This window comes from Sturnira hondurensis, unplaced genomic scaffold (assembly GCF_014824575.4).
Source record: "Sturnira hondurensis isolate 20B ecotype Veracruz unplaced genomic scaffold, ASM1482457v3 Scaffold0017284, whole genome shotgun sequence".
Lineage (NCBI taxonomy): Eukaryota > Metazoa > Chordata > Mammalia > Chiroptera > Phyllostomidae > Sturnira > Sturnira hondurensis.
Window position 1 is genome coordinate 931,045 of NW_028089915.1, and position 14,102 is coordinate 945,146.

The 14,102-nt window shown below is 49.2% G+C and overlaps 2 protein-coding genes across 4 annotated transcripts; one reads left to right on the top strand and one right to left on the bottom strand.

Moving 5' to 3' along the window:
- Positions 1-562: 562 nt before the first annotated feature.
- Positions 563-6,913, top strand: SLC37A4 (solute carrier family 37 member 4). Of its 3 annotated transcripts, none has more exons than XM_037067582.1 (10): positions 563-586; positions 1,773-2,117; positions 2,972-3,204; positions 3,522-3,765; positions 4,256-4,414; positions 4,655-4,740; positions 5,232-5,345; positions 5,560-5,625; positions 5,978-6,116; positions 6,233-6,913. In XM_037067582.1, exons 2-10 carry the CDS (start codon positions 1,970-1,972, stop codon positions 6,397-6,399), a joined length of 1,356 nt encoding a protein of 451 aa, XP_036923477.1. In that variant the 5' UTR covers positions 563-586; positions 1,773-1,969; the 3' UTR covers positions 6,400-6,913. The 3 variants fall into 3 exon arrangements, with proteins under 3 accessions (XP_036923477.1, XP_036923476.1, XP_036923479.1); XM_037067581.1 differs by lacking the exon at positions 563-586 and adding an exon at positions 809-1,120; XM_037067584.1 differs by lacking the exons at positions 563-586; positions 5,560-5,625 and adding an exon at positions 814-1,120.
- A 658-nt stretch (positions 6,914-7,571) lies between these two features.
- On the bottom strand, positions 7,572-14,082 carry TRAPPC4 (trafficking protein particle complex subunit 4). Its single transcript, XM_037067586.1, has 5 exons — positions 13,575-14,082; positions 13,276-13,450; positions 9,331-9,434; positions 8,434-8,560; positions 7,572-7,921 (listed from the first exon to the last, which is right to left on the bottom strand). Exons 1-5 carry the CDS (start codon positions 13,747-13,749, stop codon positions 7,843-7,845), a joined length of 660 nt encoding a protein of 219 aa, XP_036923481.1. The 5' UTR covers positions 13,750-14,082; the 3' UTR covers positions 7,572-7,842.
- Between the last annotated feature and the right edge of the window lie 20 nt (positions 14,083-14,102).

The window sequence follows — 14,102 nt, forward strand, 5'->3', positions numbered from 1 at the left end:
CAGTTCTCCAGCGGGTTCTGTGAAAGTGATTATATACATTTTCTGAACTCTTATCTAAATCTTCTATTGAGTCTTGACAATGAACCTCTGAGTCTGATAAGAAACTGGGACCATAGAGACGATCCAAGGTCACACTCTTAGAATGGGGTGGGTCCGTGATAAGAATGTAAGGTTTATTCTGGGTACTTTAAAGGCTTCTTCTGTTTTGTTTTGTTTTTAACTCGGTTTCCAACAGCCCGACCACAAGTTACATGTTCAAATTGTGTTTATTGAAGACTACATAAGTTTCTTACAGAAAATATTGTGTTCTACCTTTCCCAGACCGTGAACAACTTGGGAACAGTGATTGGTAGTGGGAGGCACTCACTAAAAAAAAGGTTTGATGGAGGCCATCAGTTAAAAGCGGAACATAAGAGCCCAGCCCCTAAAGGGAGGGGTTCTTGCCCAAGGACAGTGTTACTTACAGGGTTAACCCTAAACCCTTGGAAAGGCGGAGACTCAGGCTGGGGCCCCGCCCCACCCAGGGCGCAGGCGCAAATTCCCCCAGGCCCCACCCCGTGTTCGAGTGGCTCGTCCCCCAGCTCAGGTAGGAAATGGTGTGCAGAGGAGGGGCGTCTCCTGAGGGAGTGGCTAGAGGGGGAGCCTCAGGGCTTGGGGCTCCTTTGGTGGGACTGCAACAAAGGTTGCCCCAATTTCCGTTACAATCCGGAGCTGTTCCTGTGGCTGGGGTGGGAGGTACAATTTCTGGGTCTAAGCACTGATGAGGGGCTGCTTGTGACCAGCACACGCCTGCTCCTTTATGTCATCTCAGTCCTGTGTCTCCGCACCTCTCCAGCTCCTGCACCTGGCCCGATCCGCTCAGAGCCAGTGTCTGGAGTGCTGGGTAGTTTGAGGTCAAGGGGCTGGGCAGGTGCCAAGAGCCTGCCCCTCTCCCTCCTCCCCATTCTCGCCGCCTGGCGCTCCAAGCCGGGCCTCCGGGAGACAACGTGTGGTCTTCTGCTCCGCTTGCGCCTACTCCTTCTGCTCTAGTTGCTTTTCCAGCCGAGCGGAAAAGCCAGGGTGGCAGGTTGCCCAGGCCCTGGGAAGCGGGCAGTTAGGCACTGCCGCCTGATGTGTGTGGGTGAGCCATCTTGCTCACTGGCAGTTTAGTCACCCACCTTACAGCCCCCGACCAACCAGATGGTAACCCGCACTGTTGTCACAGGGTAGAGGGGGCCAGAGGCAGCTGAATTATCCTACCAGGACCTCAACCCCCTGGTAGGGCTTTTGGTGTTACAGCGTGTGTCCTGAACTAGGAAGTTCCTCCTTGCTTACAACTCTATCAATAAAATGTTACACCCCCATGGGTGCTGAGCATTGGGAGTTACGGAGCTTGAAGTCAATTCTAGAAAACTTGGAGGTGGTGGTGTTGGGGGTATGTGTCTGATTGAGTGTGTGTGTAGAAACTAACCCAGCACCTACTGCAGTGCCTGACAACAAGTAAGCCCTCAATAAACCTTTGTTGAATGAATGAGAAGGTAGTGACTGAGGGAGCAGGACTAGAGACTCCCCTGGGCTCAGGTAGACAAAAGTAATTAGATTGAGCCTTTAATCACAGCCGATTTCACAGGCTGAGGAACAGGGAGATCTGGGAAAGGTAGAAATCATGGAGACACAGGGTGCTGGCCTGGCTCACAGGCACTGCTCCCTGTGGGGCCCCTTCTAGCCCCAAAAGCTTGGTGGTCATTAACCTGTTTATTTCTTTCTTTCTTTTTTTTTTATGTCTCCCTTAGGACACTGGGTTCTCTAGGAGCTGTCCCAGGCTTAATGATTGTCCAGAAGGTGGCTATAAAGGGAGCCTGGGAGTCTGGGTGGAGGAGGGAACAGAAAAAGCCTACCTCAGCAGATCTGCACACTGAAAGAGCAGCAGGCAGAAGCTGTGGTTAGAGACACTCCGGGTCCTGGCAAGTAGGGCTTGCTGGCTTCCACCATGGCAGCCCAAGGCTATGGTTATTATCGCACTGTGATCTTCTCAGCAATGTTTGGAGGGTACAGCCTGTATTACTTCAACCGCAAGACCTTCTCCTTTGTCATGCCATCGTTGGTAGAGGAGATCCCTTTGGACAAGGATGACTTGGGTGAGCCCTAAAAGAGCAGGGTGGTGGGCCAAGGGACACAGGACCAGCAGGACAGGATGAGTATGGCAGTGTGGTGTGTACAGCCATGTAATTTATGTGGAGTATCTGCACAGCAGGGGCTAGGGGACAGTCTCCATATGCCAGATGAAGAAGCTCTGAGGTCCATGTAGAAAGGTGCCGAGTACAATTCCTGCATGTCTGAGGTGGGCTACTTATCTAATATGTCTGTGTGCCTGTGACCCTCATGTACCCCTAGTGGTGCTGTTTATGTTGAGTGTGTTTAGGGACTTTTGAGTACAGTTTCTGTACCTGTGCGGATATACACTGAGGTCTCAGGTTGCTTGCTGGCCACTGACACTGTGAGCACTGGGAACTGGGGAGTTGGCACAATGACTTCATATGGCCTAGCAGGTTTTCTTTCAGGAGAAATAAGGTTCCTGACTCCAATTCTAAGCCCTTCACCCCTTGTTCAAAGATGGGGCAACAGAACTGCCAGAGGCCCTGGGCTGGCATACAGGGTGAGGGGAAATCAGTCAGATATATATCCCAGGGAGGGGTGCTGCCCTTTCCTGCCCTCTTCTTGCTTCCTGACAGCTGCAGCTGAATTCTACAAGAGGCTGAAAAATCATGGGTCAGCCCAGGGCTAGGGCTGATGGTAAGTCAGGAGGAGTAGCAGGGTCCATGCACAAGTTTCAGGATTGTGGCACAGGTCCTCCTGCTCCTCTTGGAAGGATGCTGTCTCCCCCAGCCCAGCACCTTTACCCACCTGATCCCATGTGTCTCCCACCTGTCCTGTGCTTCTGCCCTTGCCCCTAAACCCCACTTGTTCTGTTCCCTGCTCCTGTCCCCTGCAGGGCTCATCACCAGCAGCCAGTCAGCAGCCTATGCCATTAGCAAGTTTGTGAGTGGGGTACTATCTGACCAAATGAGTGCTCGCTGGCTCTTCTCTTCTGGGCTGCTCCTGGTTGGCCTGGTCAACATCGTCTTTTCCTGGAGTTATACAGTGCCTGTCTTCGCTGCTCTCTGGTTCCTCAATGGCCTGGCACAGGGGCTGGGCTGGCCCCCATGTGGGAAGGTCCTGAGAAAGGTGAGTGTCTGCTTCCAAGAGGCCCATTTAAATTGGCCTAGAGGATACTTGAAGAGCATGTGGGAGCACCAGCACCCCCACTCCCAACCCAGAGCTATTTCCTTGGGAGTTTCAGTCTGGCTCCTATTGCTTGCCAAGATATTTTAGGAGCCTGAACATGGTGGGATCAGGTGGCAGATGAGGGAAATGGCCCTGCCAAGTAGAAGCGCCCTCTCCCTCATCCCTGTTATGTGAGCTTCTGGGTCTGCTCCACTTGATCTCCTCCTTCAACATGTACTATAGGCTGGGCACCTACTCTGTCCCCCTCTGCCCCACAGTGGTTTGAGCCATCTCAGTTTGGCACTTGGTGGGCCATCCTGTCAACCAGCATGAACCTGGCTGGAGGGCTGGGCCCTATCCTGGCAACCCTTCTCGCTCAGAGCTATAGCTGGCGCAGCACCCTGGCCCTGTCTGGGGCCTTGTGTGTGGCTGTCTCCTTCCTCTGTCTCCTGCTCATCCACAATGAACCTGCTGATGTTGGACTCTGCAACCTGGACCCCACCCCCTCCAAGGGCAAGAAGGGTGAGCACCCACCCAAGCCAACTTCTTGACAGCTTTCATCATTCATTTGGCAGACTTTCCTTGAGGACTGGCTGTTATACCTGGCCCTGTGCTAGCCAATGGATGTAGGGGTTGGAATGGTGACGGAGTGGGTGGAAAGTAGATAAAACTCCATCCCAAGAGGCAAGTTAAGTACCAGACAAGTGGCAGAGCCAATAAACGCTGATTCATATTATGCCTTGGTTCTTTCTCATAACAGATCCAGGCTTCTCTGTCCTGGACAGCACCTAAAGTGGCTTGGGGGCATTCCTCCACCCACCGTCAACATCAGGATCTCATTTGTTTAGACTTGCAGTCAGGAGAGAGAGCAGAGCAATGGATGAGGGATACCTTCCTGCTGATTCTTGGCTATGTGGATGGACTCTGTTCCTGTGGCTGCTTAATGAGTGGTGGGGGCTCAGAGAGGGTAGGGCAGCAGAAGCAGAGTCTCAGGCCTGACTTTCTATCCCAGGCTCCTTGAAGGAGGACAGCACCTTACAGGAGCTGCTGCTTTCCCCTTACCTGTGGGTGCTCTCCACTGGCTACCTTGTGGTGTTTGGAGTAAAGACTTGCTGTACTGACTGGGGCCAGTTCTTCCTTATCCAGGAGAAAGGACAGTCAGCTCTCGTAGGTAAGATGTGTATTGGGACAGAGGTGGACATAGACAGCAGAAACCAATGCAGAGGATGGGAAATGCAGGCCTAAATCTCTTAATCCCCTTTTCTTTCCCTGAGGCTAGGCAGTGCTCAGGCAGCTATAGCAGTCATCCTTGGGGACCCTGTACCTCTCTGGGTTTAAGCCAATCTGGAACAATCCCAATGTGTAACAACCTTCCACCCTTTCTTTCCCCTTTCCACAACTCCTATTGTAGGTAGCTCCTACATGAGTGCCCTGGAGGTTGGAGGCCTTGTAGGTAGTATTGCAGCTGGCTACCTGTCAGACCAGGCCATGGCAAAGGTGAGTAGGCAGAAGGGACAGGAAGGAGGATCCCTTTAAGTCTTACCAGCATGACTGGGACAGACACCAGATAGGTGGGAGCCCTTGGTTACAGGCAGGTTGGCATATCCTGGCATAGGCTACGTAAGGTAGGAATGAGTTTAGGCTATCTTTGCTAGCGATGTGGAGATAAGGCTCTTGGGGAAAGGGTTTAACTGATGTCAAGGTGAGCCAATTTCTCAGCTTAGCAGTGGGCTTCTCTGCAGCCCCAGGAAAACTGGGGTTGGGGAGGGATGGCACAGTTGCCAGAATGTGTCCTGAGCCTGCTTCAAATGGAGGAAGGGATATTGTGGAGTTTGGTCTCAGAACACAATGAGCAGGTCCCAGGGCTTCCCAGAGTCGCCCAGGCCAAGAACTGTGATGGAATTGCCAAAGACCTGTCAGGAGAGGCCTGTTATGTCAGAGTCCAGCGGTGCTATTAGGGCCTGACTTTGCTGGGTCTGTCTCCACAGGCAGGGCTATCTATTTACGGGAACCCTCGCCATGGCCTGTTGCTGCTCATGATGGCTGGCATGACAGTATCCATGTACCTCTTCCGGGTAACTGTGACCAGTGACTCCCCCAAGGTAAATAAGGAGGGCCTGGCCCAGGGCAGACACGCAGATGATGAGAAAGCAAAGGCCACTGACTCAATCTCCTTCCTGGCAGCAGCCTGGCCCAACTTTCTTTGCCTCTCAGTTTTCCTTTTCAGTTCTGTTTGTACCTTGGTTCCTTTCCTCTGTACTTTAGTGCCCCTCCTCAATTCTGGTTTTCTTTTTTGCCTTCTCTGTGCTCTTCTAGGATATTCCTTTCTGGACTCTGGCTCTTCACCCTCTTGCTGAGCTCACAGGTTTTAAGGAACATGAGGTGCCTCATGCTTTATCTCTGGTTTCTCTCACTTTTGTCCTACCCATTCTGCCTTACCCCTAGTTAATCCAGTTTGCATACATTGAGAAAAGACAGCATCTAATTTGGGGGGATGATTTCTGTACTTCCTTCACGTACCCAAATACCCATGCCCGTGGGTTGGCTCGGCTCAGTGTAGAACCCACTCCTCCAGCTCTGCACTGTCAATTGTATTAGGAAGTGGGATGAGGGAGTCACTCTCTCCTTACTACAATTATGTGTTCCTGGGGACCAAGCACTCCTCTCTCCTGTGGTGGGAAAAGCCTTAGGTAGGCTTTCTCAGACTAAATGCTACCTTGCATGGCCTTTGCAGCTCTGGATCCTGATGTTGGGAGCTCTGTTTGGTTTCTCTTCTTATGGTCCCATTGCCTTGTTTGGAGTTATAGCCAATGAGAGTGCCCCTCCCAACTTGTGTGGCACCTCCCATGCCATTGTAGGACTAATGGCCAATGGTAAGTGATACCCCCTAGTCTCTACCTCACCCCCACATAGGCCAGTTAGAGGCTGGGCTAGGCCCCACTGGCTCTAGTCTGACAAATGACTCTGGCTCTTCTCTCCTCCCTGGCAGTGGGTGGCTTTCTGGCTGGGTTGCCCTTCAGCTCCATTGCCAAGCACTACAGCTGGAGCACAGCCTTCTGGGTGGCTGAAGTGATCTGTGCAGTCAGCACAGCTGCCTTCTTCGTCCTACGAAACATCTGCACCAAGATGGGCCGAGTGCCCAAGAAGGCTGAATGAAGAGTGCAGGCTCCAGAGCATCCTCTCCCACCTGGTGGCCTTTTGCCTGCATGGGGCTAGAAGAGGGGTCTGCTATGGCTAGCACTGAACCTTTGGCTTCCCTTTTATGCTCCTTTCCCTAGCCCAGGTGGCACTGGAAATTATCAGTCATTAATAAGGTCCTAGTTCCCCATCCTATGCTCTATTTAAAAGACAACCTTTGTTCTTGGACTCTTATTTTCTGCCTTCAAATAGGAAACTACTGCAGTCAGAGTCTCCTATACCCTTTTTCTGAGTCCTTCCCTGTCCTCATCCCACCCCAACCCTACCAGAGGTGAGGCTTCTCCTGCAGCTGCAGGGCACCCATCGCCCCTGCCTTCTCCCCTAAGGCCTCTCAGGAGGGGTAGCTACTACTGCCAACACCTCAGGCTCCAGGGGAAGAGAGGCCATCACTCTATTATCCTGGGTACAACAGGGTGATATGGGTAGAAGGATAAGACTTGTTATAGAAATTAAAACTAGATTTGATACTAAACACTGTCAGTGAGTCATTCTTTTTTAAAAAGGGGGGTAGTACAAGCCAGAGACAGCTTTCTTTGGGAAATACTCTTTCAGTGCCTGCTCTGAAAGTGAGACGTCATTTCCCTGGAAAGGGAAAGCTGGCATGGACTCCTTTAAGTTCTTCTCTTTCTGTCTTCAACTTAAAGATAGAGAAGACATGAACTGTCTAATCCAATTGTGTAATCCAATGATCATTTCAGAAATAAAGCTACTGGATTTCAAGCATATTATATAACTTGATGGAGGGAGGCAGAAAGCCTGGGTTCAAATTCAGGCTGTCAATAACTCATTTTGAGACTCGGAGGCACACAGGGATTGTACTGTGCTAAATCTCTTGTATTAGAATGTACCTCCCTGAAGTCTGGGTAAGGATTAAATGAAATAAAGCAGTAAAGCCTGGCTGTAAACACTTGATAAATATTCCATCACCATCACCACCACCAGTGCCACCACTCTAGGAATTCAGTAGCAATTATGAAACTAGACCCAAGGCCCGTGATTTAAAGTCCCATGTTTATTCATTTAATGAACAGGTTTTTGCTTTTTACTAGAACATCTTCCCAGAATTCCCTATTATTCCCATCTCCCCTCCTGAACTCTTTCCCCAAACCATCAATCAGGATAGCAGACAGTGAGATCAAAGGAATGTTTATTACAGCACTTGTGGGCCTACCTCCTCCATAAATAAATCTGTACAGAATTGAGAAGTAGGACCATGATATAGGAGGGAAGACAGCATAATTTTAAGGCTCAGGGATCACTACGTCATCCGATTCAACATCCTTCCATTTTCAAGGGTACTACCAAGGCTGCTGGGGTTTCCATTGAAATGGAATTGGCAGGACCCCTATTACAGGATCTTTCAATATTTAGGAAGCAGGGAGAGGCTGTTGCAGGTTCAGCCTATGATCCAGGTCCGTAAGTTCCAGCCTTCTCTGCCACCTCCAGGGCTAACTTCAGGTTCTGGTCAAACAGCTCACACCTACACCAAACCCAGAAGGTACAAATAAAGACAAAGTTTGAGGACTATGGCTCTCTCCCCACTTTGGATGCAGAGGCAGGGCCAGTGAAGAGCCTACTTGAAGAACATAAACTCCAAGGAGTCTTTGGTTTCTTAAATAAGTAAAAGGCTACTAGCCTTGTTTTATTTATTTATTTATTTAAAACGGTACTACTTTTATTATTTTTTTTTAGAGACTTTATTTATTTATCTTTAGAGGGGAGGGGAAGGAAAGAAGGAGAGAAATATCAATGTACGGTTGCCTCTCGTAAGTCCCCTGCTGGGAACTGGCCTGCAACCCAGGCATGTGCCCTGACTGGGAATCGAACCGCGATCGTGTGGTTCGCAGGCCTGTGCTCAATCCACTGAGCTACACCAGCCAGGGCTACCTTGTTTTATTTAAAAATAATTTGTATTACACTTCAAAAGGACTTTGGAAAAGAACACACAGGTTGGGGCAAGGAGAATTTGATCTGGGGAGTGGGACCACCTACCTGATAGGCATTTCCAGGGAGTAAAATGGATTCTTGAGAGCAAAGTCTGAGTAAATTTCATAAATCTTTCGGAGAAGAGAATCTATCCCAGCTTGTCGAGGGTCTGCCAGTACCACAAACTTGATCCCTGGAGGGGCCAGGAATGGTTATCAAAGGGTAGAAAACGCAGCAAGTAATGTCATCCTGTATTTGTACCAGCACTTTCAATTTTGTAGAGCACTTTCATCATCCTCTATTTGTTTTATCCTTACTGCTCCACAAAGCACGAAAGGTAAGATTTTAAATTTGTAAGTGAGTCCAGAAAATTGAAGTGACTTTATTGCATCACCAAGCTGGCTGAGACCAGGCTTTGAGTTTTGGTTCTGTCTCTTATTGCTAGTCTCGGGGCTCCCTTAGTGGAAAGTGCCAGGAGGGACAAACTCAGACAATTTTCAATTATTTGCATTAAGGGGGTGAAGCAATGACACTCATGATCCAAAGGTCATTTCCATTTGGCATCCATAATTTTGAAACAACACTTACACTTTCCAAAACATGTGCAACACGAGATAACATTAAGGTGAGTTTTATTTGTGCACAGGATAACCAGGGCTGAGTACGCTGGGTGGTGTGGACAGAATCAGAGTCAGATTAAATATTAGCTTTGGATTCACAAAACAAATAAATAGATGTGTCTATGCAACTGTCCCAGGAAAAGCTACCCTCCCCTATTCCCCCCCCCCCTTTGGACTATCTGAGACACATACCTGTCAATGTCTGGAAACAGTGCAGTTTGAATGTGTCTGTCTCCAGCATCTCAATGCCTGAGCTGCCCTGTTCAGGAGATAGTTGGGAGCCGATTGCGANCTACCCTCCCCTATTCCCCCCCCCCCCCTTTGGACTATCTGAGACACATACCTGTCAATGTCTGGAAACAGTGCAGTTTGAATGTGTCTGTCTCCAGCATCTCAATGCCTGAGCTGCCCTGTTCAGGAGATAGTTGGGAGCCGATTGCGAACAGCCTATTTGCAAAGAAGGCAAAGCTGGGAATGTACTCCATTGCTGTAAGGTAGGAATGCTTCCCAAACTTTTCCACTGAAGTGATCCTACCTACTGAGTTCATATTACGGCCAGGTCAGTCAGAAGAGACAGTGTGATCTGCCTAGCAGCAGTATCAAATTTTCTTTAAAATTCACTTGAATTCTACATGGATTTTACAGCAAGTCCTCAAATAACATCTTTTTATTATAATATTGATTAGAAGCCATAGTAACTTAACTTTTGTTTGTATCGATTAACTTATGGTAAAATTGGTTTCATTATACAGTTGACAAATATGGGTTTGAACTACACAGGTCCGCTTACACTCAGGTTTTTCCAATAGTCAGCCTTCCGTATCCCCAGGTTTCAAATACAAGGGCTCAACCAACTTAGAATCAAAAGCAATATTTTCAACCCACACTTTGGAATAACTGGATGCAAGAGGCTGACTGTATGCATTGTTCTATACCATTTTATGAGAGGGACTTGAATATCCACAGATTTTGGTTATCTGCAGGGGTCCTGTAACCAATACCCTGCAGACGCCAATGGACAGCAGTAGTTGTTTTGGGGTAGTCAAAGTTGTATGTGGGGACCCAGGCTGATGTGGCTCAGTGGTTGGATTGTCGTCCTGTAAATCAAAAGATTGCAGGTTCCATTCCTCATGAGGGTACATTCCTGGGCTGCCGTTACAGTCCCAGTTTGGGCACCTGCAAGAGGCAAGCAATAGATGTTTCCTTCTCTCTCTCCCTCCCTTCCTTTCTCTAAAATCAGTAAGCATGTCCTCAGGCGAAGATTAAAAGAAAAGGGGAGGAGGGGTCACACCAGTAATTCCCTCCTTGTTCAAAGGTCCACTGTACTTCCTTTTGCTTAAAGTTGTAGAACCCACCCAAGAGGTTAAATGAGGGCTTACTGTACATTTATACTTTACTATACAACATTTTACATTAAAAACTTTGGGTTAAATTAACACTGGAAATATGCGCCACAGCTAGCATATCCAGCACATCTCAAACTGTAGTTGAGAGCATAAAAAGATCTTAAAGATTGTTTAGTTCAATTGCCTTACTATAACCATGGAAAAACTAAGGCTCAGAGAATTGAAGCTCACTTATGCAACATCACACCACTGCCAATACTGGCTAAAACCTAATTATGCTGAATCCATTCTTTATCCTTTTATTTTTTTCCTAAGATTTTATTTACTTATTTTTAGAGAGAAGGGAAGGGAAGGAGAAAGAGAGGGAGAGAAACATCAATGCATGGTTGCCTCTCACGTGCCCTGCACTGTGGATCTGGCCTGCAACCCAGGTATGTGCCCTGACTGGGAACGGAACTGGTGACCCTTTGGTTCCCAGCCCACGCTCAATCCACTGAGCTACATCAGCCAGGGCTCTTTTTCCTTTTATAATACATGAACTGATAATTAATTTATTTAAAAACATTCTAATTACTTATTTTCAGAGAGGGGAAGAGAGAGAAAAACATCAATGTGCATTGCCTCTTGAGGGCCCCCCACTGAGCACTTGGCTCAGCAACCCAGGCTTGGGCCCTGATTGGGAATCCCACCGGCGACCCTTAGATCCGCAGATCTGCACTCAGTCCACTGAGCCACACCAGCCAGGGGATAACTGATGATTTAAAAGGAGGTAGAGAGGACTTCCACCAAGATGGAGGCATAGGTGGAAACACTGTGCCTTCTCCCACAACCAAGTTTGACTACAACAAAAGTTTTGGAGAACTAGAACACACCCAAAGACCAGAACACGGAATACGGAAGTCCGACAGCTATGAACCCTTCAACGGGGACGGTAAGAGAGGCGGAACCAGCATCGGAGCTGGGTCGGGCAGGACAGATCCCCCGACCTAGGTGCTAGGCGCGCGGGCAGCCCAAAGCCAGTCAGGGCGCGGGGCAGACTGACCAAGGTTGCACATTTGCGCACGGTGAGACGGACCACGCAGGCCCCAGGGGACGAACCCAGTGGTAGAGGGCTGACAGCGGTGGCACACTCGAGTGCAGTGGAACGAAACGCGTGGGCCTGGTGACAGTGGTGGCTGTGGTGCCGGTGGGGGTCAAGGCAGCAGGCGGCGGAGGGAAGCCATTGTACCTCTTTGACCCNGACCTAGGTGCTAGGCGCGCGGGCAGCCCAAAGCCAGTCGGGGCGCGGGGCAGACTGACCAAGGTTGCACATTTGCGCACGGTGAGACGGACCACGCAGGCCCCAGGGGACAAACCCAGTGGTAGAGGGCTGACAGCGGTGGCACACTCGAGTGCAGTGGAACGAAACGCGTGGGCCTGGTGACAGTGGTGGCTGTGGTGCCGGTGGGGGTCAAGGCAGCAGGCGGCGGAGGGAAGCCATTGTACCTCTTTGACCCCGCCCCCTGCTCTGGTGAAAACCTAGGGCTCCGATCCTGCTACTTAACAGGCACGAACAGCCCAAAAGATGGCGCAAGAGGAACTCAAAGTCTCAGAGCCAATAACTCTAAGTGACCAAGAAATTGCCAGCCTCTCAGAAGCCCAATTTAAGACACTATTTATCAGGATGCTCACAGAATTGGTAGACTACAGTCACAAATTAGAGGAACATATGAAGGCTAAACTAATTGAAATGAAGGGAGATGTCCAGGAAACCAATAGCGATGGAAAGGAAAATGGGACTCAAATCAACGGAATGGACCAGAAGGAAGAATGAAACATACGAGCAGAAAGGAATGAAGAAATGAGAATTCAAAATAATGAGGAGAGGCTTAGGAACCTCCAGGACATCTTTAAATGTTCCAACATCCGGATTATAGGGGTACCAGAAGGGGGAAAGAAACAGCCACGAGTGGAACACTTATTTGAACAAATAAAGGAGAACTTCCCCAGTCTGGCAAAGCAAATAGACTTCCAGGAAATCCAGGAAGCTCAGAGAGTCCCAAAGAAGTTGGACCCAAGAAGGAACACACCAAGGCACATCATAATTACATTAGCCAAGACTAAAATGAAGGAGAGACTCCTAGAAGCAGCAAGGGATAAGGGGACAGTCACCTACAAAGGAGTACCCATCAGACTGTCAGCGGATTTCTCAAAAGGGACCTTACAGGCAAGAAGGAGCTGGAAAGAAGTATTCCAAGTCATGAAATTCAAAGACCTACAGCCAAGACTGTTCTATCCAGCAAAGGTTTCATTTTGAATGGAAGGACAGATAAAGTGCTTCTCAGATAAGGTCAAGTTCAAGGAGTTCATCATCACCAAGCCCTTATTATATGAAATGCTAAAGGGACTTATATAAGGAAAAGATGATGAATAATATTAACAGTGAAAGGACAGCAAACTCACAGTTATTAACCACACCTAAAACAAAAGCAAACCAAGAGGACAGCTAGATCAGGAGTGGAACCATAGAAATGAAGAACACATGGAGGTTTAGAAACAGGGGGGTGGGAAGAGGAGAAGGGGGGAGAAGGCACAGAAAATAGCATAGATGGTAGATAGAAAATAAATAGGGGGGAGGGCGAGAATAGTGGGGGAAATATAGAATCTAAAGAACTTGAGACACGTGGTTATAAACTAAGGGGGGGAGAATGGTGGGGGAGGGAGTGTGCGGGTGGAGGGGAATGAAGGGGGGGAATAGAACAACTGGAATGGTATAATCAATAAAATATATTTAAAAAACTAAAAGTAAATAAATAAAAATTTTAAAATAAATAAATAAAAGGAGGTAGAGAAAGGTAAGCACTGCGGCTCAGGTGGCTGCTTGGTCATACAACCACACTAACACAGCCAGTCTAAGACCCAAGTGTGGGCCAACAAACACTGGGCAGAACTGGAAGTCTTACGAGTGGAACATTGAGGCCAACATGAGCTTCTCATTGGAGGTGAGGCGAGGCCGGCCGAATCGAATGGACACCGGGTAGTTAGCAGGATTGCCTAGGTACTCCAGCACCTCCTTCCCATCAGCCATGCACTTGCCGTTCACGTCCATGCCATTAATGGCAAGCACTGCGTGGCCCACTGCAAAGGTGAAGCAAAGGTAAATGAAGCCCCGTTCTGCAGATGCCGCCACCGAGGGAACAGGGACCCAGCCCCGACCTCCACCCCGGCCCCAGTACCAACCCCCTTCCCGAGTCTAGCCAACCCCGGATGCCGTCGCGCTGGCCAAAGGCAACTAGCACTCGCTCGTCATGTAGCTTGAGCAGCAGATCAAGTGGGTAACTGAAAGTTTTCTCAGCCTCTGCCCGTGGTGCGTAGCTGTCTAGTTGGTAAATCAGGCCGCCAGCTTTGTTCACCACATACACACTGAAAATCGCCATCACTGCTGCTGCGGCTCAAGACTGCGAGTGGACTAGCCTCGCCCAGAACAGCAGTCACGGGATACGTCTCCCGCCCTCCACTTTTTCCTCCCAGCTCCGACGTGCAGACGGTTGCAGCGCTTGCGCATTTGGGGCAACACGCGGGTGAAACGCCAGGAAATTAGTTGCCGGGTTCTGATAGTTTTCCGTCTTTCCCGGTTCTTAGTGCAACGTGTTACTACTTCAAAACTAAAGGCAAAGCCAAACCAGGATTCCAGAGAAGCGGCAGAGGAACTGAAACCCAGGGACTCAAGGCCCTAGTCTGGCTTCAGCGAGCGGGCGGTGCTTTGAACGTCTTTTGCGGGGCTCCACCC

Excerpts from the sequence above, each read along its gene's own strand:
- TRAPPC4 (XM_037067586.1), bottom strand. The coding sequence starts at position 13,749 with ATGGCGATTTTCAGTGTGTATGTGGTGAACAAAGCTGGCGGCCTGATT. Across the intron at positions 13,451-13,574 it reads CCAGCGCGACGGCATCCGGG|TGGGCCACGCAGTGCTTGCC; the intron begins GTTGGCTAGACT and ends TCACCTTTGCAG. Across the intron at positions 8,561-9,330 it reads CTGTTTCCAGACATTGACAG|GGATCAAGTTTGTGGTACTG; the intron begins GTATGTGTCTCA and ends TGGCCCCTCCAG.
- SLC37A4 (XM_037067582.1), top strand. The coding sequence starts at position 1,970 with ATGGCAGCCCAAGGCTATGGTTATTATCGCACTGTGATCTTCTCAGCA. Across the intron at positions 3,205-3,521 it reads GTGGGAAGGTCCTGAGAAAG|TGGTTTGAGCCATCTCAGTT; the intron begins GTGAGTGTCTGC and ends TCTGCCCCACAG. Across the intron at positions 5,626-5,977 it reads CAGGTTTTAAGGAACATGAG|CTCTGGATCCTGATGTTGGG; the intron begins GTGCCTCATGCT and ends TGGCCTTTGCAG.